Below are 24,400 nucleotides of genomic sequence, written 5' to 3'. Positions count from 1 at the left end.
AGTAATCCTTTTTACTCAAATGTATAAAGATAATGTAACTAAGACTAACGTTGACTATATAATCTAATGATTAGTGATAACAATGTTCGAAAGTTTGTAATTCAAGAAAATCAAATGGATCATATCATTATAATGTTAAATTGTTACTGCACAAACTAATAACTTAATATCGATAAAATAAAAATATTTTTTTTAATTCGAATTATCGATTTTACTCGAAATATGCGCATCCCTAGCCCAAGGATCTATGTGGTAGTTTTATTTCATCTAGATGACTAATGACTATTTAGGTTTTGTTCTCGCTCTTCTAATTGACAATCAACCTGACGCCTTCGTTAAAGCCCACGTCGGGGCCATAAAGGTGGCCCCGAGGAAATTGAACGTCTTCAAAATTAAGCAAAGGCATAGCGAGATGCTGAGGGAGTTCGTGTCCCAACTTCAGATGGAAAGAATGGAATTACCTACGGTCTTCGATGACTGGGCAATGCATGCCTTTATGCAAGTTCTGAATGAAAGGAGTTCGATCGCTTATCGGCAGTTAAAGCAGAACTTGATTGAATATCCTGCTGTGACATGGTCGGATGTGCACAATCGTTATCGGTCAAAGATCAGAGTCGAGAACGACCAGTTGGGAGCCCCCTCGGGTTCAGTGTATCTTAACAGATTCGCAGTCAAGCCCTCGAGGGACACAGACCAGGAACCGAGATTCAATAAAGAGCGATATCAGCCATATGCCGATAGAAAGAACAGTGGCCCGAGCCGCAACATTCCTCGGAGTGATCGAAGAAATGATCGAGGTCAAAGCTCTCGGGGACTCATGAGAAAAAGAGGTTTTGAAAAACATTCCGACCCCACAGAAGCTCCTCGATTATCAGAATACAACTTTAGTGTCGATGCATCTGGGATTGTCTCCGGTATTGGGAGAATTAAAGACACCAAGCGGCCCAGGCCAATACAGACCGATCCTTCCCAAAGGAACCCGAACTTGATGTGCAAGTATCATGGTACACATGGATATCGGACAGAAGATAGCAGACAGCTAAGGGAAGAAGTGGCTCGGTTGTTCAACGAAGGCCACCTTCGAGAATTTCTAAGTGATCGGGCTAAGAATCACTTCAGGGAGAGAGATACAAGGAAAACTGAGCAAGAAAAACCACAACATGTAATCCACATGAATATTGGCGGAGTCGATGTCCCTCAACGACCTATATTCAAGCGTACCAAACTATCGATCACCAGGGAAAAATGGATTCGGGGTTATGTGCCCGAGGACATCTTATCATTTTGTGACGAGGAAGCAGAAGGCATATCTCAACCTAACAACGACGCCCTGGTAATCTCTATCCTTTTGAATAAAATTCAAGTTAAACATGTTTTAGTGGATTTAGGTAGCTCGACAAATATAATCAGGTCGAGGGTCGTAGAATAACTCGGCCTACAAGGTCAGATGGTACCTGCATCCCGAGTACTAAATGGCTTCAACATGGCAATCGAAACGACAAAGGGAGAGATCATCTTGCCAGTAAACGTAGCCAGGACCATGCAAGATACGAAGTTCCATGTCATCAAAGGTGATATGAGGTATGACGCACTCCTCGGGAGACCATGGATACAAAACATGAGGGCAGTGCCTTCAACCCTTCACTAGATGATGAAGTACCCAACAGAGGAAGGGATAAAAACGGTCTACGGGGAGCAACATGATGCAAAAAAGATGTTCGCGATTGAGGAAGTAGGACCGATTACAAAGCCTCCGACCTCTAAGAATTCTAGCCTTAAAGACAAGCAGGCCGCCAAATAGCAATTACCGCCTCCAGCCTCGATGGAGTCAAAGAAATAGGTGATCGAAGATGAGGACTTCCTTACTCCTCGAACCTTCGTTGTTCCCGAAGAATCTGATATGATAAAATCAACTATCGAGGAACTGGAGAAGGTCATTTTGATCGAATACATGCCCGAGTAAAAGGTATACCTGGGAACGAGACTAACCCCCGAATTCAGGAAAAAACTCATTCAATTTCTTATTGACGATATGGATTGCTCTGCTTGGTCCCACTTAGATATGACAGGGATCCCGCCATAAATTACCACGCATCTATTGAGCACCGATCCTAGGGTCAAACCAATAAAACAAAAGAGGAGACCTCAGTCCGAGGTAAAGTATGCCTTCATAAAAGACGAGGTGACCAAACTCCTTAATAGGATCCATTCGAGAAGTAATGTAGTCCGAATGGTTAGCAAATGTAGTTGTAGTTCCTAAAAAAGGAAATAAGCTTAGAATGTGTGTCGATTAAAAGGACTTGAACAAAGTATGTCTGAAAGATTCTTTCTCATTGCCAAACATCGACCGAATGATCGATTCCACGGCTGGCCACGAGACCCTAACTTTTCTCGATGCCTACTCCGAGTACAATCAAATTCAGATGAACTCGGAGGACCAGGAAAAGACTTTGTTTATAACTAAGTTTGGAACTTATTGTTACAACGTAATGCCCTTCGGACTAAAAAAACGCAGGAGCTACATACCAGTGCCTAGTTAACAAAATGTTTAAAGAACAAATAGGAAAAATAATGGAAGTTTATATTGATGACATGTTGGTTAAGTCCTTGTGCGCAGAGGACCATTTAGTACATTTGCAGGAAACATTAGCAATTTTAAGGAAATATAACATGAAGCTTAACCCGGAGAAATGTGCCTTCGGAGTTGGCTCGGGTAAGTTCCTCGGATTCGTGGTATCAAATCGGGGTATCGAAATCAATCCCGATAAGATCAAGGCTATCGAGGATATCACGATTAAGGATGTGTGAAGGTCATGCAAAGGCTGACAGGGCGAATAGCTGCCTTCATTTAGAGGTCGTCGAACCGGAGTCACCGATTCTTTTCCTTGCTCAAAAAGAAAAATGATTTCGCATGGTCCCCGGAATGTCAACAAGCCTTGGAAGAGTTAAAGAGATATTTGTCGAGCCCGCCTTTGCTTATACCCCTAAGGAAGACGAAAGGCTTTATCTATACATGGCAGTGTCCGAGATAGCAGTAAGTGGGGTACTAGTTCGAGAAGAGAAAGGTACGCAATTTCCTGTTTACTTCGTAAGCCGAACTCTAAGAGATGCTGAAACTATTACCCTCACTTAGAGAAATTATCACTTGAATTGATAAGCACATCTCGAAAGTTAAAACCATACTTTTAATGTCATCCTATATGTGTATTAACCACTTACCCTCTTTGAAATGTTCTGCATAAGCCCGAGCTATCGGGACGATTGGCCAAATAGGCCATCAAACTTAGCGGGTACGATATCGAATATCAACCCCATACGACCATCAAGTCCCAAATCCTATCTGACTTCATGGCCGATTTTATGCCGACCCTCGTACCTGAAGTGGATAAGGAACTCCTGCTAAACTCGGGTACATCATCGGGGATATGGACCCTTTTCATGGATGGTGCCTCGAATATGAAGGGGTCCGGTCGGCATTGTCTTAAAACATCCCACAGGTGATATTATTATGCAATCTATCAAAACTCCAAGATTAACTAATAATAAGGCCGAGTATGAGGCCATGATTGCAGGTCTTGAGCTAGCCAGAAGCTTGGGAGCAGAAGTCATCGAGGCCAAGTGCGATTCCCTATTGGTTGTGAACCAAGTAAACAAAAGTTTCGAGGTTCGAGAAGATAGGATACAACGGTACTTGGATAAGATGTAGGTAACCTTGCATCGCTTCAAGTAGTGGACTCTGGATCATGTGCCTTGAGAGTAAAATAGTGAGGCCGATGCACTTGCCAATCTGGGCTCTTCGATTGAAGAAGATGATATCATCCCGGGAACTGTTGTCCAATTATCAAGGTCCGTGTTTGAAGAGCGTCATGCCGAAATAAATTCAACAAACCTGACATGGGACTGGAGAAACAAATATATTAACTATTTGAAGAATGGAAAACTCCCAACGGACCACAAAGAATCGAGGGTCTTATGAGCCAAGGCTGCTAGGTTTACATTAAATGAAGATGGAACATTGTATAGGAGAACGTTCGATCGGCATGGGCCGTTGGCGGTATGTTTGGGGCCAGGAGACACCGATTATGTCCTTCGAGAGATCCATGAAAGAACTTTTGGGAACACTCCGGCGCCGAGTCTTTGGTTCACAAAGTTATCAGAGCAGGTTACTACTGGGACAACATGGAAAAGGATACTAAAGAATTTTTCAGAAAAATGCGATAAGTGTCAACAACTCGCACCGATGATCCATCAGCCGGAGAACAACTTCATTCGGTCATGTCCCCATGGCCTTCCATAAAATGGGGGATGGATACAGTCAGCCCTCTACCAACGGGCCGAGGTAAAGCTAAATTTATCATGTTTATGACTGATTATTTCTCTAAGTGGGTAGAAGCGCAGGCCTTCGAGATGGTCCGAGAAAACGAAGTCATTGATTTTATCTGGAACCACATCGTATGTCGATTCGGAATACCCGTTGAGATTGTGTGTGACAACGGAAAACAATTCATCGGTAGCAAGGTAACGGAGTTCCTCGAAGCACATAAAATAAAGAGGATTTTATCGACGCCGTACCACCCAACCGGAAACGAATAGGCCGAGTCAACGAATAAAACGATCATTTAGAACTTGAAGAAAAGACTGGATGATGCAAAGGGGAAATGGAGAGAAGTTCTACCCGAGGTCCTTTGGGCATATCGGACTACATCAAAATCCAATGTGGGGGCTACTTCGTTCTCTCTAGTATATGGCTTCGAGGCCCTCATCCTCGTTGAAGTTGGAGAACCCAGCGCCAGGTTTCGACATACATCAGAGGAATCAAATCACGAGGCTATGAGTGTTAGCCTCGAGTTATTAGACGAAAATCGAGAAGTAGCGCTCGTTTGGATGACCACACAGAAGCAAAGGATCGAAAGATACTACAATAGAAGAACAAACATCCAACATTTTGGAATCAGGGACTTAGTACTATGGAAAGTCATCCTCAATACTCGAGACCCCAATGAAGGGAAACTTGACCCGAATTGGGAGGGACCATACCGAGTCCTCGGAGTTGTCGGCAAAGGGTCTTACAAACTCAGCACAATGGAAGGCCAACAACTGCCAAACAATTGGAACATATCACTGCTCAAACGGTACTATTGCTAATGTATGACCTTATCCTTTGTCCATTTGAGTTTAAAACTAACTCATTACAGGATTTCGATCAAGGGCGTACATCGTATTTCTACACGAAGGCCTTAGGTTTTAAAGCATGTGTTGCACTCTTTTTCCCTTAGATCAGATTTTGTCCCAAATGGGTTTTACCAGTAAGGTTTTTAACGAGGCAACAATTATGTGCTACCTAAGGAGAACTCAACAATATCCAAGGTTTCTTTTTATTCAACCTCGAATACTGGGGGGCATCACCCTTAGAGATTATATTTTCAAGGAAAATACTTCACGCCAATGAGGGCCTCAATAGGAAAACTTTGTAATGAACCAAACGATCAGATGAATCGTGTCGATATAGAATAGTCAAGCCCGACGGCAAAACATGTACAAGTGTATCAATTATTTGAAGAAGCATTTTGTTAATATAAAAAATACTTAGTGTCTCAAAGAAGTCTACTGCTACACGAATTCTACACTCATAATCCTACGGGAAACGGCTCAAGAGCCAAAGCATAAAGCACCCCCGAATATTCGGGGACTGTCTTCGACAGTCAGTATGTAGTCATCAAAAACTCGGACTTATAAGACCTCAAAGAGGAACCCCCTCGAAATAAAGGCCAAGGTCAATGTACTCGGCGACCAAATTTTCAAACAAGTTCGGAGAATTATTGTGAAACAAGTCCAAGTGACATATCTGAAGGCTACAGCCACACTAAAGGCTACAGCCATACTAAAGGCTATGGCCAAAATAAAGTGGCCCGGAGACGTCCGACTTCCACTATAAATTTAAGACCTTCAAACACTTTGTAAAACCGGTTGAATCAAGCTATCCTCGGCAAAAGCAAAATATAAAAAGCTTCGAAAAATTCAGCCTCCGAAAAATCTGAGGGCCTCAATAAATTCGGCCCTCGAATAATCCAAGGGGTTCGTTAACGTTGGCCTTTGGAAATATCTCAAGAGATATTCAGTTATGTTTACTCAAGCAAATTACCAATAAGGTTTCGATACGTTGAACCTCCGAAAAACCCAAACAAGTATAAAAAAAACACATGCTAAGGTATACAAAAATTTTACTAAGTCTTTTAGCCGAAAACAAGGAAAAAGTATAGCCATTTTAAAGGCCGAATCGGACCATCCTAAAGAGCCCAAGGGCCAAACTAAAGAGTCTAAGGGCCGACTTAAAGAGCCTAAGGGACAAACCATTTGGAGTTGAAGACCTCGCTCTCACTCAACTCGGACTCAAAAGTCCCATTATTCCGAGTTCTTATCGAATTGATTTATTATGTTCTGAATCTGAATCAAGATTCGGACTGATTATTTGAATTATCAAAGTCTTACGCAAAGGAGAACAAAATAAAATTCAACACAAGTTAAGGATAAAGCTAAAAGATACTTTATATTCATGAAGGGTATTTTACAAAGCATGTTTACAATGCCCTCGAAGGGCCCTTGCACAAAAAAGAAAATGAAAACGTAATCTATTTTTGAGGCTACATCCCCGGAAGCGTTGTCTTAAAAAATTGCACCTTCAGTAGCTCTATCTTCGGGAGCCTCCTCTCCTTCGAGAACATCTTCTTCACTGTCCCCGTCTCCAGAGCCACTCACTATGTCCTCGTCATCGGAGGAGACAAGAAACCTGGCATTGGTTTCCCGCGCCTTTGCCTTGGCTATCTCCTCAGCAAGATCGAATCCCCGGGCATGAATTTCTTCGAGAGTCTCCCTCCGGGCTTGGAACTTAGCCAAATCATTGCTCCACTTTCCTCGGTCGGAGGCCTCCTTCAACTCAGCTTGAACGGCTGCAGGATCCCTTAAGTACATGGTAATGGATTTATCAGCCGCAACCCTCGTCTTCTCAACTTCGGGCTTAGCTTGTACAGCTTCAGCCTTGGCCTGTACGGTTTCGACCCGGGTTAACAATTTCACATATACATAAACTTCGCAATCATTAAAACCACACTAGTATTAGTACCTGCGCGTTGCGCGAACACAAATATCAAATCATAATTTGAGTTATTGGAATTACCTTAAATTTAAAACTTCCAGATAATATGTTTCTTTTTATTTATATTTTTATTTTATATCCGTAATAATCCAACTCCTTGGTTTAGTACTTGTATTTTATTTTGTGGTCAATATTAAATAATACTAAATATATCACGTTTGTGACATGTCTTGTTTGAGCATATTAGTTAACAAAATTCTTACTACCACTTTATGTTTCACCGCAACAAAATTCTTACTACCACTTTATGTTTCACCGCAAATTCAAATAAGTCTTATCCTTCTACATTTTCACCCAAAATAACTCTCTCTTTAATCTTTGTTTATAGTTATTGCATTATCTATTACTTAATAATGTTATATTCATCTGATCTTTTATTAGCTTACCAATTGACTTGATATCTTGCCTATTACCCTTTTGATAAACATATATAAATATAAATTTTTTTATTCCTAAAATTTAATTTATTTTTGTACTTTTATCCTCTTACTTGGAACTCTTTTTTCATTTAAATCTTGCAATAATATTTTTGAGTACTATTTAATTATTTAATATACTTATACTTAATTAATTCAAAGTATAATTATTCTCACACTATCTCTATTTTCCTCTTTATACATCCTCTTCCCTACTATAAATTTTTAATTAGTTTTTTATATTAATATTTTACCAATAAATAAAATATATAATATCACATTTTATTTTAAGTTATAACTTTGAATTAGTTTAAAATATTAAAAGATAAGTTTTTTACTATTATATTTTAAATCTATTGAATTTTCTTATAATTGTTTTTATATCACGTATAACTAAATTTTCTTTCTCTTTTAACGTTAGGATACAAATTAGACTTTAATTTTCGTTCATAAAATTACCACATGAGATATTTATTTTGTATTTCCTTAGTTTTAGTTTGTTATCCAATTTTTATTTTTTTATCTAGTAAAACTTTAATTTTGTAGTCCTATCCATAGTTTGAGGGTTTTCACCATAATTTTAATCTAAATCTCAAGTTCAAATCATTTTTTCCTTCTATTTCTAATATTAAATATTTTTAAATTTTTGATTATTGCTATTTTTTTTTTGATAAGCAGCTTTTCTATTTCATTCCATCAAAAGAATATACATTACATTTAGTAGATGCTGACTATCTACTCATCCTTTGTTATAAACTCTAGTCCGAGGTTCCTTCTTAAGCTAGGACTATACATGACATCTAGTACTCTAATGCTATTACACAAGAAATCAGTAAAAGACTCTAGCATACTAAGGGTAGCAGTTTATCTTCTGCAGAGCTTCTTTCCAGTTTTGTATTGAGACCCCCTTTAGGTGTATGTGGATAGTTATTTCTTTGCAGATGTTGTTGATTATCAGTTTACCTCCTTGGAATCTCAGCTTATTTCTTTCTCTCCATATAGCATTCACCAGCATGCCAAGTACACAGGTAACTATTGCACATTGTCCATTTCTCCTTTTAGCATTCTTGCTTACCCATTCGACTTCACTCTGCCAGTCACAAATAGGTCTATCATATCCCAACCATCTTAGCAGCCTCAACCATAGTTCCTTTGTCAGCGAGCATTCAAAGAAAAGATGGTCAAAAGTCTCAACAGCTTGCTCGCAAAAAATACATTGATGTGGAGTTTGTATACCAAACTTCAGTAGCCTCTCCACTGTTGCCAATCTATTATGTAATGCAAGCCACAATATAAATTTGAATCTTGGATGCAGGTGTGGTTGCAAGATAATGCTCTTCCACCGGACCTTTTGATGTTGAGGGAATTGAAGCTTGTACAATTTTTAATGCTGAACAATTCACCCCTCTGTAGCTGGTGCAATCTGCTTTCCAGATCCCCTTGAATTCCTTGAAGCTCATTTATCATCCTTCTTGCCTCAAAATTTTTCTAACTACCCAGGCTGCATTCCTAGGTATAGGCATATCTTCAATCATATAGTTCTTTATGTAGTAAATGTGCATCTATTTTATCCATAGACTATCCTTCTTCTTTGCCACTGCCCATAGATGTTTTGCAATAGCAGCTTTATTCCAGTATAGCATGTTCATTACATTAAGCCCCCCTGCACTCTGTGGCAAACATATTGTTTCCCAAGAAAACAAAGCTCTCCTTGACACAGTAGTTGAACCAGTCCACAAAAATGATCTGCAAATTGCCTCAATCATCTTCATCACTTTCTTTGGTAATAAAAATATTTGTGTCCAATACGATTGCACATCAAATAAAACTGATCTTATCAATTGAAGTCGCCCTGCATATGATAATAATCTCGATGTCCAGCAATTTATCTTCTGAGTTACCTTCTCTACTAATGGCCAGCACTGAGCAATGGATAGCTTTTTGGAATCCAATGGTACCCTAAGGTACTTGAAAGGTAGGCTGCCTTTAGGGAACCCCATCTCTTGTAAAATTTCCTTTTTTTTTTCAAATTGAAACTCCAGCTATATAGACAGAACTCTTGTCAACATTTGCTTGAAGACCTGATACCATATAGAATTTATGAAAAGCCTGTTTTAATAGCCTGACAGATTGTATATCAGCCTTACAAAACATTAGCAAGTCATCCGCAAAACAGACATGTACCACACCCAATTTCTTGCACCTAGGATGGAATTTGAAGTCTTTCATCTTTGCCAATTGCATGAACTCCCTTTGCAAATACTCCATGGCCAGGACACAGAGATAGGGAGACATTAGGTCTCCTTGCCTTATGCCCCTCTTGCCTTTGAAAGGTGTTGTGAGTCCACCATTTATGTTTAGAGAATATGTAACTGATGAAATGCATTCCATTACCCATCTTGTGAATTTGTAAGGAAACCCCATGTCAGTAAGCAATCTTTCTAAGAAACACCATTCTACTGTGTCGTAAGCTTTCCTCAAATCCACTTTAAGAACACATCATGGGGAGATACCCTTTATATTAAATCCTTTGAACAATTCATGTGTGAACAAAATGTTGTCTGTAATACTTCTACCTTCTATAAATGCTGACTGTGATCTCTCAATTAGACCTCCAATGACTGGTTTTAGTCTTGCTGTGAGGACCTTTGTGATGATCTTATACAGTGTTGTACAGCATGCTATGAGCCTATAGTCTTTAACTTGACTAGGATTTTGCACTTTAGGAATCAGTGTTACAGTAGTACTGCTCACTCCTTTATGCAGCCTCCCAGTCACAAAAAAAATCTTTCACAACCTCATATATGTCATCACCTACTACTTGCCAATGTCTTGTGAAAAATTCAATTGGAAACCCATCCACTCCTGGTGCCTTATCATGGGGCATATCTTTTATTGCCTGAAGTATTTCATCTCTTGTAACTACTTTGATTAGGTCCTCCTTCTGCTGCATATTAAGACAAGGTCCTTGACGTATGACCTCAGAGTTTGGATATTCACATGTAGTGTTATTCTCTCCCAGTAGCTTCCTGAAGAACTTGACAAACTCTTCCTCCACCAGTATAGGATTAGATACCTTGTCTCCCAAGTCAGTATAGATAGAGTTTATAGTATTTGTGTTTGTCCTTAGCTTCAACTGTGCATGGAAATACTTAGAATTTGAGTCTCCACAAGCTATCCAATGTGCTCTTCTGATGTAGAATTTGTTCCTCTATGCTGCTCCATTTCTCTACTTCCATCAAAGCTATTTTTTCTTGATCAATCAACCTTTGATCCATATGTTTGTGCTTTAGTTCACTCTGAATGGCTTCAAGTTTCTGCCTGGCCTTATTGAGTTGAAGCCTATATGAAGCCATATAAGTGTTCAATTCCTTCAGTTCAGTTTTCAAATCTTTAAGCTTATACCATACCCTGTGCATGTTGCCTCCATTTACCTTTTGATTCCATACTTTTTCCACTATGCCTGCAAAGTCAGCATGATCCATTACAGAGCTATACAATTTAAAAGGTTTATGATGCAGGTTCCTTTTTTAATCTACAACCTTGCATTGTAGTAGAATAGGGGAGTGGTCTGACACCTCACGATTTAGAAAATCTGCTTCAATATGACTGTACTTCTGCATCCACTCAACATTCCCCAGTGCCCAGTCAATTCTACTGTATACCCTCTTTTCCAGTTGTTGTTTGTTTCACCAAGTATAGAACCATCCCAAACTCTTCAATTGTGTGAGTTGCAGGGTAATAATTGCATCCTGGAACCCCTTGATCTCACTTTGTGTAACTGGAGCCCCTATCCTATCATCACTATGGAGGACATTATTGAAGTCTCCACTAAGTAGCCAACTCTCCTTAATAGTTTCTCATAAATTCACAAGTTTATCCCATAGTTGTTGCCTTTTGTTTACCTCATTACTTGCATACACCACAGTTATCAAAGTCTTGAAAGTGGAACTTCTTTCTTGGACATCACAATGCATAAACTGTTCATCAAGCAACAGTATCTGCACCTCAACATTTTGTTTCCACAATAGCCAAATCCTTCCATTTGGATGTTCCTTGTAGTTACAGCAAAATCTCCAATCATTGCATACTTTATTCATTATCCTGTTAGCCTTCATTTCCTTTACTCTTGTTTCTAAACAGCCTATAAACTCAACCTTATGTTTCCTCATAAAGATTTTTAACTCTTTTTGCTTATGGGCCTTGTTCAGACCCCTTATATTCTAGGTGCATAGGACCATTTTTGGGTGAAGCTGGATGGGCCAGCGTCCCCTGGATCATCTTCTATCTGCAGTAATGAGAACCTGTTTGTGGACTGCATCATAACTACTGCACTTTGCTGTACACTTTTCCCCTTCATTTTTCCATTATCAGTAAGCTTATCATCTCATTTGTCATTTGTTTGTTGCATGTCCCCTTCATTTCTAGTATGTTGAATCACATCATCCTTCCTCTTATCTTTTGGCATCCATTTCAAGGTCCCTCTGTGGTGTTGCTTCTTTTTCCCAGCATCCCTTTGTTGGACTTTTACTTCCACTGCCTTTTCCTGCACTTCCTTAAGCCAACATTCGTTTGAATTATGCCCAAATCTAATACAGTCACAATAATACTTTGACTTTCATTCATATTCAATTTGCTGAATTATTACTCCCCTCTTAGTTTGCATTTCAAAACTATCTGGTAGTGGTTGGGATATGTCAGTTTCCACCAAAACTCTTGCATAAGACACCTTTTCCATTTCAGTAGTGATCTTATCAATGTACAAAGGCTCCCCAACAACACTAGCTAGTTTACTGAGTGCTTCTGTAGACCAAAAACCCAGTGGTAGACATGGAAATGTGATCCACAAGGGAATCACACTCACGCTTCCTGGATCAAATTTGAAATCCATTCTCCATTGTTACAGCACAAAAGGCTTGTTGTGATATGTATAAGGTCCTGCTTGGAGTACTAGGTCCCTATCTTCAGTATTTTCAAACTTGAAAATATAGTATCCATTCTCATGATATAGAATTTGAGGCTTCTCAACAAAATTCCATACATTTGTGACATAGTTGTCCATTTCTTTCTCATAAGGGTTGTCACCTAGCACAAACCCAATCAAAGTTGTGCTCCAGTAGGTCTCCTGTTCCTTCGTATCCTCGTCTTTAATTTGCACGACAAAAGTACCATCCCTCATAGCAGGCGGTACATAGCATAATGTTTTCCCCTTTTGAGAGCTTCGATTCATCTGCATGGCTTCCTTTTTCCTCTCAACTTCCCTTAGACATGTCATATCTTGCCGGATCTGTCCTGAATTTACCTGTGCTGAAAATTGCAATCGCCAATGGATTTGCGCAGCTTCCGTGGTTTCCTTCAGCAGAGTTTACGCTTCATTTTCTTCAATTTCTTCCCTAATTGGCTGAAATTTTTGTGGCAAAAAACTACCAAAAGTTACCGGAAGTAATCTCTGTTGAATACATGTGTCCGGCGTCACTGTCGTTCCGTCAATTCCCCCATCCTTTGCTGGTTTATGAAAAACTATAGGTGCACTACCCATTCCTGTTAACCAGCGACTAGGTTTATTGCTATTAAATTACCTAATATATAGTATTTTATTTTCTTATATGGCTTTCATTAACATGCCTCTTTATTTAATATCATAATCCATTTATATCCTTTAATATTATTATATAAATCGATGTATGATTTTTTAATCTTGAAATAAATATTTATTTTATTTAAAATTAATACTCAAAATTATTAAATTGTTTAAATTTATTAATAATATCTTTAAGCATTATATATTTACTTTGTTTTATTTTTTAAACTAATTCTTAGTATAAATAACCTCGCATTATCTCTAAATTATTAATATTTTGATTTTTGTAATTTTTTAATCTATTAAACTTCAGTTATGTGGCCTTATCCACATCATGACCTTTTTATCATACTTAAAAAGAACTTTTTTATATCAAATTTAAATAAGTTTTATTCTTCTTTGTTCTTTATGATAGAAATTTTGATTTTTTCTCTGTTTGTTTCTTATTTTGCTATTGTATATTCAATACTGAATATTATTAACGTTGTCATGTGCTTTTTATTAGTTTACTTGAATTTAATATTCACTTTTATCACATTCATTTTAATATAATACAAATAATAAATAAAAATTATTTCAATAGTAACTTTGACTTTGTTGCTCGTATTCTTAAATATGATTTTTCTTATCATATTTAAAAAAAAAAGTCCCATCTTAAATTCAAATATATCTTATTCTTCTATATTCTCCATTAGACCACATTTTCAAAAATCATCTTATACTTTCAAACTTAACATAGCAATACTCAATTCAAATATTAATCGTAAAAACTCTAATTGTTGCAATATTTTTACTATTATTTTAAGAAATATTTATTTGTCCGAATTGTCAACATTAATATAACCTCATTAATTATATATATTATTTAATTATTTTTCCTACCATAACTGAATTATACACAACATTTAATTAAAAATACATATAGTAATATATATTGTTCACAAATAAAGTCAGATACAAAGTTTGTACTAAATAAAGAATTATTATTTCAACTTAAAATTAATGTGTAAGATACAAAATGAAAATTTAATTGATTCTTTCTCAAAAAAGGATACATACCATAACTGAATTATACATAAAATTTTAATTAAAGATACCTACAGTAATGTAATGTATATTGTACCAAAATAAGGTCAGTTACAAACCTTGATCAATTAATTAAAATTCGTCCCTACCATAATTTATTTCGTCCCTACCTTAATTATATAAAAAAAATGTTAACTAAATTATACTACTAATAGAGATTTGTATCATAATTAAAAAATAATTCTTATTGAACTACTACTTCCATTAATTATGTTTCCATTTATAATTCAAATTTTTAATGTTGTCTTAAAATTACCAAGTAACTTTTTCTTTAGCTTGCCACTTGGCTTACCCTCATGATTCACTACTCTCCTTTTAATATAATATATATATAGGTACTAACCTCAATTTAAAAAGTGAATTTAGTTTCAAGCTTAAATATTAATACATCTATGGCAATTCTAAATAAACATCTATGAAAATTCTAAAATAGTTTCAAATTTATTTCAATTAGGCAACTAAAAGGTATCTAAAACCTAAAGGCAAAATATCAAACTATTTGAAAATAATACACATATCAAACCTTTTTTTTTGAGGCTTCAATTTAGTTCTACTTGCAAATTAGAAGGTTCTCTTTATTTTATAAGTTTAAAGCGCAAAAAAGAGTTCGCCAAGAATGGTGGTTGTGCATCTAACAAGTTATTTAATCCAATCAAAATCAGTGTCATAACAATGTACTATTTGCATATATGGATTATCACACATGTTTCTACAATCATTATGCAAAAATCACACATGTTTCTTCAATCATTACGCAAAAATACTACTCCAATTGTGAGGGAAGGGGGCAGATTGATATAGGGAAGGGGTGAGGATGGGGTTGGGGAAGAATAGAGAAAAGAGTGACGTACCTTTCCCTGCGAGCAACGGCTGTCGACGGCTGGGGGCTTGGGGGGGGGGGGGGTTTCTGGGGGGGGCAGTGGAGAAAGAAGAGAGAAGAAAGAAATGGGGGCGGGTTGGGGTTTTAAAAGAAACTAGTATTCGTACCCTCGCGATCAAGGGCGTATGCAGGATTTTTCGTAAGCGATGTCGACATTTAAAGAAACGAACAAATAAAACATATATCAGTGTAACAATACACATTAAAATAATAAATTCGAATCTTATTAAAAAAATTAATCAACTATGTTATTACAACCCTCCTCGACAGGTTTTATTTTTTTGAAATATATTCAGAATATACTTACTAGAAATAATACTAAATATTACCTTTTCTATATATAACACCAAATAATCACTTAAAACTTTTTCATTATTTGACTTGCAAATTGGTTTGAACCAATTTCATCACCGCCCAATATAAAGATAAAAAGAAAAAGAAATAGTAAGACAACTTAGCATAGAACCTACGAAAAATTATTGTTAATGCGGCCCAAGCTCTAGTGTGGTCCACTAGTTTAGTTTATCCTTACCAGCTAAGGGGTCAAGGGTTGCACCTTCGATGCCACATTCTTAAGCAGAAAAGACATCAAAAAAGTTACTCAGTTTTAAGCACGTCATGAGAAACTGTTGATATTCGAACCCAAGACTTCACCAAAGAACGTGAAGCGCATGACCAGAAGAGCTAGCGAGATATATGTGTAAACCAGTGTCCATTTTTTTATTAATACATTTATTTGTACATATTGATAATTTACACATATTCAGTAAACTTTTCCAGCAAAGTGGTGTCGGATGATACTGCTTACACCAAGGTAAATCCGCCCCTGCGCGCGATGCGCGGTCGATATCAAAGAAAAATTTTAGTAAAAAAGTAGAAACTTATTTGTTTGATATAAAAAAAAAACTGTCATATCGCATCGACATATTTAAAATAATGTATACTTCAATAGAAATTTATCCTGATAATTTTAATTGACACTTGATATCAATATCACGATCTTAATTACTTGTTTTATATGAAAACAAAAAAGTTCTTATCATATCCCTGATATTGACATTAATAAAAATTAGTGATCTCACATTATGTCAAAAAGCTTTTAATTTTATATATGTTTGGTAACACTATACATACCAAATTTCATAAAAAAAATAGAAGCCATATTTACCGATTTCCACAAAGTCAAAATAGTAATAGGATTTTTTAACTTCAGTTAATATCATTAAAACTTAATATCCAAATAAACTGAAGCATATCATATAAAAAGAAACTGACTGAATATGAAACCTACTCTAGTTCTAACTTTATATTCTCACACCCCTATTTTAACCAACTTCATTAACCTTCTTAAAATAAATAAAAAGATTTTATGAAGCTCAAAAAGGTTTCAAATTTGAAAGTGACAAAATTGTGTTCAAAAAGATTAACTCAGAGTCGCCACCTGACATTTAATTTCGTGTGTCAGGTCACCGTTTTTTTAAAAATAATTTTTTCCTTTTAAAACACTTGGAACTCCAAAACTAAGTCTTCACCAGAGATTCGGGTAAGGGGGTTCATTTGATTCGGGGAGAAGGTGTTAGGCACTCCCCAAGTCCCGTAACTAGTATAGTTGCATACTTGATCTAGTTGATTTTTAAATATTCAAATAGAGGTAAAATTAAACACAGAAAAGAAAAATAAACACACAAGAGACTTGAGGTCGTCCCCACCTAATATAAGAAAAATCAAAAATAAAATTAAAAATAAAAATAAAAATACTAAGAGTTTTACTTTTCGCCTCCAAATACAAATACTTCGGGGCATACCCCGGATAAAAATATATACAAATCCTTCGGGCATTCCCCGGATAAATTTAACTAAGGGAACGACCTCTCGCCTCAAAATTAATGAAACGTCCTAATGTTGCCTACCCAAGTGGTCGGCCTAAACATACTCCTAGCGTCTTAAAAACCCTATAAATAAACAAGATCTAAACCATATGCAAATCAAAACGTCTGAAATTATCATTGAACTCAATATCATTTTAACCTAATATACTTTCAATTTTTACCTACAAACCCACGATCCATATAGTTTAGTAGTCCAAAATAGTTTATCAAACCTTACTTTCTTTTTTAATTCTTAATTTCCTAATTTTTACTATCTACTCATGTGACTTGAACTATAACAGAAGAGTATCAAGAGTTGAGTACAATCTGCAAATAACTCATTTAACATTCATTTCGATTGATCTCAAGCAAACAAAAGTTAAAAGAAATCATCAACTCATTTAAATAAATTATGAAGTCACACAAAATATATTAAAAAGATAAAAGAAAGAAGGTAAGAAATGAACCTTAAAGGTTTTCGCCAAACAGAAATCCGGATCTAATTTGAGACCGCGATCGGAACCTCAACGAACAACCTCGATCTCGACCACGACGGATGAAATAAATTTGCTGAATTCGCAAGGAAGAAAACCGAGACGCAGCAGAATCAAGACTTGGTGCTAACTTTCATTGCTCATTAGATTCTTTAAAAAAACAAAACTTATGTCTTTGCCATTTTCTGTTTGAATGGAAGTTAAGTTCTGTTTGCTAGACAATGGAGAGTGGACCACCTTAGACCATGTGCAAATGGGGCTGTGTACATGTAACTTGCATCTGAATATTTTATTAAGGGTTCTTCTTTGTAAGTTTGTTAGGCGAAGATGAGCAGTGATGGGTGCGGCGCTGATGGAATTTGGCAGGGGTGGCTGTTCCGTTCTTGGCAAATTTTCAGCGGCTGGAGGCGTTGGTGAAGAGAGTGCTGCTGGGCGGTGGAGTTTTTTGTCTAGGGTTTCAGGTCTTGGTAGTCTAGCTGAAGAAGAAGGGTTAGGGAAGGGTTAAAGAAGAAGGGGATAATGGGTTAGGTCAGGCTCAAAGCTGGACAACCTAAAATAGCTGAAAATGGATTCCTCTAATTAAAATAAGACAAGGTAAAATCAAAATTCAATCACATTTTCAAAGATAAAAATAAATAGCAAAAGATTACTAAAATACTAGTAATTGACTTTAACTAACATAAAATTTATATTGATATGAAACCATCATTTTTCAAAGATTATATATTAAAATGGAAGCAGAGAAAAGTTAATTAGAATGCTAGCAAACTTAGATTAATATTACTATAAAAGACTAATGGCCTTAACTTAAATAGAAAGATAAAAGATAAAATTGAAAATATTTTTGTATTTTTGACTTTCATGTTCTACTATTAGACTAAAAGTGAAAAATAGGCTAAATCCTATTAAAATAAAAATAAGTAAATATTTTTTTTTTGAAATACTACTTTTAAAAGTTGCATGGGTCAAAAATTACGTGCTTACATATATTTTTGAACTCTTTCTGCGCCACAACAAAAAATTATAGCGTCGAAGCCTTCCAAATTTTCCGTAAGTATAATTAAAAGGAGTCGTAAAGCAAAACATAAAAGGAATAATAATAATAATAATACAAATAAAATATCTTATCAAACGTACCTGAAATGGCTTCAACATGTGAAATATTATCTCATATTATGTATTATTATATAAGAGGAAAAATAACTCATCTTCTGCTAAATCTCAAGTATGGAACAACTAAATCACCATTCCTGACTTTCAGAAGGAAAGCATCACATTAGCTAGGTAAATGGATCAGACCAGTGAATGGATTGGCATATTGAGAAATGCAAAATCTTGAAAGGAAGTTAATCAATTAATTAAAAAAGGAAATTTTAGCAATTTTTTAAAGTTGCATTACAAATAAATTAAAACATTGCCGACGTCTGTAAGTTTAACCATACATGATTACATGATGATACTAAAACTTATGCAAACAAACAGCAGTGGTCCTAGTCTCCTAGACCTTTGTAATTTGAAGTATTCTATAGAATGAAGTATCTGACAATTTAATGATTCAATGAAGTGAAACAAACACCTAAGACTGAATAATTCATGAACGAGACTGGATTACAAAATTATTTTTAAATTTATATCTTAAAATACACAATGGTTGATCTTTACTTTTTACCGGTTGATCTTTAATATATAATCAACCTTACATCTCTTCAGTTGCTGGCTAATCAAATATCGTTCGTTGTTGAAGTATGGACTCAATTTACAAATTAAAAGAAAATGGATAAAATATTTACCAGGGCATAGTGATATTCTTTCAATTGATTATACTTCAATTGATCTTTGTAAGCAATAGTCCTGTATTAAGCATATAAAATTTCAAAAATTAGCCACAACACTGCAACAAAGAGTGATGTATTCTAAGTCGCAGGAACAAACCTTGAATAAAGTACTGTATAATCAATATCAAGAGATAAGAGGAGATGAAGAGAAAGATATTGTTTTTTGGTAACGAAGAGGAAAATAGTTGCAAACACCTATGGTTTAGCTTCATCCCTCTCGCCTTACCTTCAAGAGGATGAGATCCAACATTATTGCTTTTAACACCATGAAGCCCAAAGTGAAACGCATTGTTCCTCATTCTCTCGATTTCTTGTTGATAACCTTTGAGTTTGGTGACCAACATATTCAAAACTCGTAGCGTCGATATTTTATATTCGCTACAATCATTAGCCTCAGTAATTCCCACAAATAGCTCAAAAGATGATACTTATAAATCAAGTGAACATTCAGAAAGCAAAAAAAAATATATATATAGCTCCCCAAAGCTGAACTATAATATGATCAGAATACCATAAAAGTTCACATGCAGCTCCAACAGAATGCTATATTAGCAGGGTCAAATAACTTTGTGCTCCTTGAAAAAGAAACAGAGATTTTAAGAATAAGTTTTTGTAAGCAATTTAGTGGCAACGAAGTTCAGTTCATGAGACCGCAGCGCAGCGGAATGGAGCAGCAGCGACACGAAGTTCCTTACCTTAGCTGCAATTTAGTATAAAACTAATAGTAAAAAGAACGTTTGTATAAATCCACTTTACTAAATGTAGTTCCGGAATTTTGAGCTCTAAGATACTAAAATTAAACCTACAAAGGTCTTCAATTAAAAAGTGCTAGTAATCTACCAAAATATTACTAACAAAAAAGGTACCTTTAGTTTACTTCTTCATAGAGAAGCATATGTTGTGGCAGCGTCGAAGTCCATTTTTCTATTTTTTTTTAATTTTTACTCTATATTAAATTACAACAACAACAACAACAACAACAACAACAACAACCCAGTGTAAATCCCACAAGTGGGGTCTGGGGAGGGTAATATGTACGCAGACCTTACCTCTACCCCGAGGGGCAGAGAGGTTGTTTCCAGGAGACCCTCGGCTCAAAGAGGCGACAAGAGACACTATATTAGTACTATCAAATACTCATAATAAAACAACATAAAATACCATAAAATCCATACCATAACATAAATACCATAAAAACAAAGTAACAACAATATAAGAGATATAGGAAATACGAGAATATGTAAGGTATTAATACACAGAAGATAAAGCCCATCATCAGTAGTTGATCAATAGCATCCTAAGACTAATTCCTAACTGGCTAGTCTCACTCTAGTGCGCTGTAAAAAAGACATCACAATTTCCCTAACCTACAACCTTAATGTTCGATCTCCACAATTCCCTGTTTAGGGCCATGTCCTCAGTATTAAATTAGAAGAATCAAATTTGAAATATTATAGATTAGCTTGGCCTAATTGCTGATTAGATTTTGTCATATTACAAAAAAGAAGAGAAAAGCTAGACGTGTAAAAGAAATGAATTATTACTCATAGTGAACTACACTGTGAGTCGAAATACAATTTTAAAGCTATGATTGTTCTTAAAGTCAGTTTTAAGATATGCATTCGCGAGAAAAACTCTATTTAAAATATGTTTTACGTTATGTACTTCAAATATTATTTGATGAATGAGTCGAGTATATTATCAAACAACTTGGGTGCATAGTCTACTTCAATGATTATCATTAAAACTACTCAATAAATACATGAAACCCACTGGGGTTTGCTCTCTTTTAAGGTCTTAAGTTCGAAACCCACTGGGTGCAAATAATTTCTGAGGACCATCGGACTGGGTAAAACCTGAATTAACCGTGGTGCACTTGGGAAACTCCTTGCCGAGGGCCTGTGTACCTCCGGGAATAGTCGGGGCTCAAAGAGACTCGGACACCCGATGTAAATAAAAAAAAAATAGCAACAGAAGAAGTTCAGGTTTTGCGTATCATCAAACATCTTAGGTGTATAGTCCACTTCAATTGAATTTAGAAATTACCAACCGAAGAAGTTCAAATTTGGCAAGTAAAGCAGACTACTTTGAGAATTTAGATAGGAAATGAAGTGCTCCACAAATAGCAAATTTCGTTATACTTTGAAATTCTATATTGAGTTCATGTTCCCATAGATTCTATAACAACTACTTTTTGTCCTAAAAATTAACACGTGTCATCTTCTTATTCCGCCACTTGTCACAATTCTATGCCAAACTTTCTTCCTTTTAATAATAAATATAGAATAGAATATTTTAAATTTTAATTTTAATTAAAAATTTAGCTTTCGCTAATACCTAATTATTACTCATAACAACTACTTTTTGTCCTAAAAATTAACACGTGTCATCTTCTTATTCCGCCACTTATCACAATTCTATGCCAAACTTCCTTCCTTTTAATAATATATAGATATAGATTTGCGACTAATCCTGTCGAAAATTTAGCGACTATTTCAGTTGCAAATTTTAAAAAAAATAAGTTGACCAAATTTTAAATAAAGTTGTGTCATGTTTCGGTCGCAAATGGTCAAACAAAATGGTTTGACTAATTTTAGTTTCCGATCGAATTTGCCGGAAATTTTTATCCCGAATTTTTACGCCAAACGTTGCGATCATAGTTGAAAGAACTTAAAAAAATATAACAAATATTATTTCTGAAATTTCCGATCGAATTAGTCGGAAATTTTCGACTAATTTTTTCAGTCGCAAATTTGCTATTTTTTTAGCAGTAGACTAGTAGGTGTTGGTAGGAGCAATCCCACTTTACGTAAAGAGAGAAGTGAGTTGAAAGAGGGGTAAGAATATCAACGACGACAAAAACCCAATCGAGAAGAAGGATTTCATTTAGTGACAACCTAATCGTCAAAGGCCTTTTGGCTTTGTTTGGTTTTAGCAGCTTCTTTTTTCTTCTTCTTTTATATTTCTCTGTAGCCTTTAGAAATTCTTTTGCTTTTTCTATAGGCTTTATGAGTGGTTATCTTGTTCTTCTTCTTTGTAGTATGTGAGAATTCTCATTGTTGAAAAACCAAAAAGATTGTTTTAGAAGTAGAAAAGGAGAAGAATGAGGAGATTTTTATGTGAATAGATGTGAGAATTTTGGAGAAGAATGGGTGTCTATATATACAGAGAGATATAAAAGTTTGTTTTCGATAGACCTTCGACTCACGCAAAGCACAATAACACTTGTGTTTAAATAGTGAAAAAATTATGAAGAACCGGCAGTGAACAACAACAAGATAATATGATAACCGAATCAAGAGAAACAACATGGTAAGAATAAAAAAATAATTTAGAACCCCAATCAAATTAAAGAATAGTCTTGACTCAAATCCAATTTCCTTCAACTCAAATAAAAAACCATTACATTCCACCAAAAATAAATTGAAATTAATTACTACTACCTAAAATAAGTGAATGACATAACTAGCCAAAAATACATCTTTTCCACGGCTGCCATAGTTTTCCTGTCAAAATCCTCCATTTATCCTCAAAATTTCGTGTGTCAATTTCTGGACCACCTTTCAACAAACTTTTCCACCAATTCTTATTTTTCTTAGGAAGAATAATACAAATTTCTTCTTTACTAGAAAAATACCAACTCCATTTATCAGCTTTAATTTCCTTGAAAAGTTGACCATCTATTATAAATGGTTGAAGATGTCGTCCAACTTTGAGAGAATTACTATTCTCAATTGCTACAGTAAAATAATTTTCACTTTCACCACGTGGTAATTTGATATTTATGGTAACTTCTTCAAGTGATTGACCCCATGTATAATTTTCCATGTCAAGTCCATTGGCTTTGTTTGGTATTATCAACTTATTCTTTTCTTCTTCTTCTTTTGGAGAAGAAGAAGATGAATTATCTTGGGCTTTCTCTATAGATTTTATGAGTGGTTCTTGTGCTTCTTCTTTGTAGTATGAGAAAATTCCCATCGTTGTAAAAAAAAACAAAAAAATTGTTTTAGAAGTAGAAAAAGAGATTTTGTGAATAGATATGAGAATTAGGAAGAAGAATGAGTGTCTATATATAGAGAGAGAAAGATATAAAAAGCCTTTTTAGTTAGGAATTAGAAACCGTAGTGGAGTTGGAAAAAACCCTAAAATTACCACAAATGGGGCAGAGCGGGTGCGGACCACGTTTAGTTTGGATTCATGCGGAGCGGGCGGGACGGGTTGAAAGTTTTGCGGGTTAAGAGTCAACCAACCCCATCTTGTGCCCGTTGACGTCCCTGAAACCGAAAACAGCACAACAAAGAGTTGTAATCAAACAAGAGGTAACACAGGGATAAAATGTTAATTGTGTGCCTGAATTATTGGGATATTAACTGATATTCCAAAGATATTAAGAATTTAAAACAAAAACTGAGGTAATTTTAGTTCATGATCCCTACGTTAAGTCACACTTGATCGCCGAGTTTTGCTCTCTCAATCACACTTGAAAAGCGAGTGGTCTATAACACATAGGAGTAGTAAACTTTTACAACTTAATAGTAATAACTTAACATCAAATAATGACTAATCTTTAGCAATAAACATAAGGAAATTATTTATTATACTGATAAATAAGATATAAAATAATAATAATAATAATAATAATAAGATATATGCACGTGCATGGATGTGGGTATCCTTATGCTTAGAACTTTTGATAATTGTAAATAAACAATTAAATATTAGTGTAATTTATTATTCCTTTTTACGTGGTTCGATTTTAAATATATTAATTAACATTTGTTAAATTAAGATTAAATATAATCATAATTATGCAAGTCAAACGGGTAGGTAGCATGGGCGGATGCAAGTCAAGGAAAATTTTACTAAATATATGTATTAATACTGTACAGAAACGGATAAGTAAGAAAAAATGACATCATTTGACATAAATTGTGCCTTAGTGTGTTGGTTTTGTGTTTGATTTTTCTCTAATAGGTCAAAGGTTCAAACCTCAACTAGCACATTTTTCTTTTGTAAATATTTGAGAGAGCCTTTGTAGTTAAAAATTGTAATGAAGTAGAATTGAATTCAAAATCTTTTTAACTTTA

General features: G+C 35.4%; 1 protein-coding gene across 1 annotated transcript; it reads left to right on the top strand.

Annotated features, from left to right (window-relative positions):
* Nucleotides 1–271: 271 nt before the first annotated feature.
* LOC138890369 (uncharacterized) lies at nt 272–1,429 on the top strand. The gene has a single exon (XM_070173751.1). The coding sequence runs from the start codon at nt 272–274 to the stop codon at nt 1,427–1,429; it is 1,158 nt and encodes a 385-aa protein (XP_070029852.1).
* The last annotated feature ends 22,971 nt before the right edge of the window (nt 1,430–24,400 follow it).

The sequence above is a fragment of the Nicotiana sylvestris genome, chromosome 1, assembly GCF_000393655.2.
Source record: "Nicotiana sylvestris chromosome 1, ASM39365v2, whole genome shotgun sequence".
Classification (NCBI taxonomy): Eukaryota; Viridiplantae; Streptophyta; class Magnoliopsida; order Solanales; family Solanaceae; genus Nicotiana; species Nicotiana sylvestris.
This window is presented reverse-complemented; position numbering and strand designations above follow the sequence as displayed.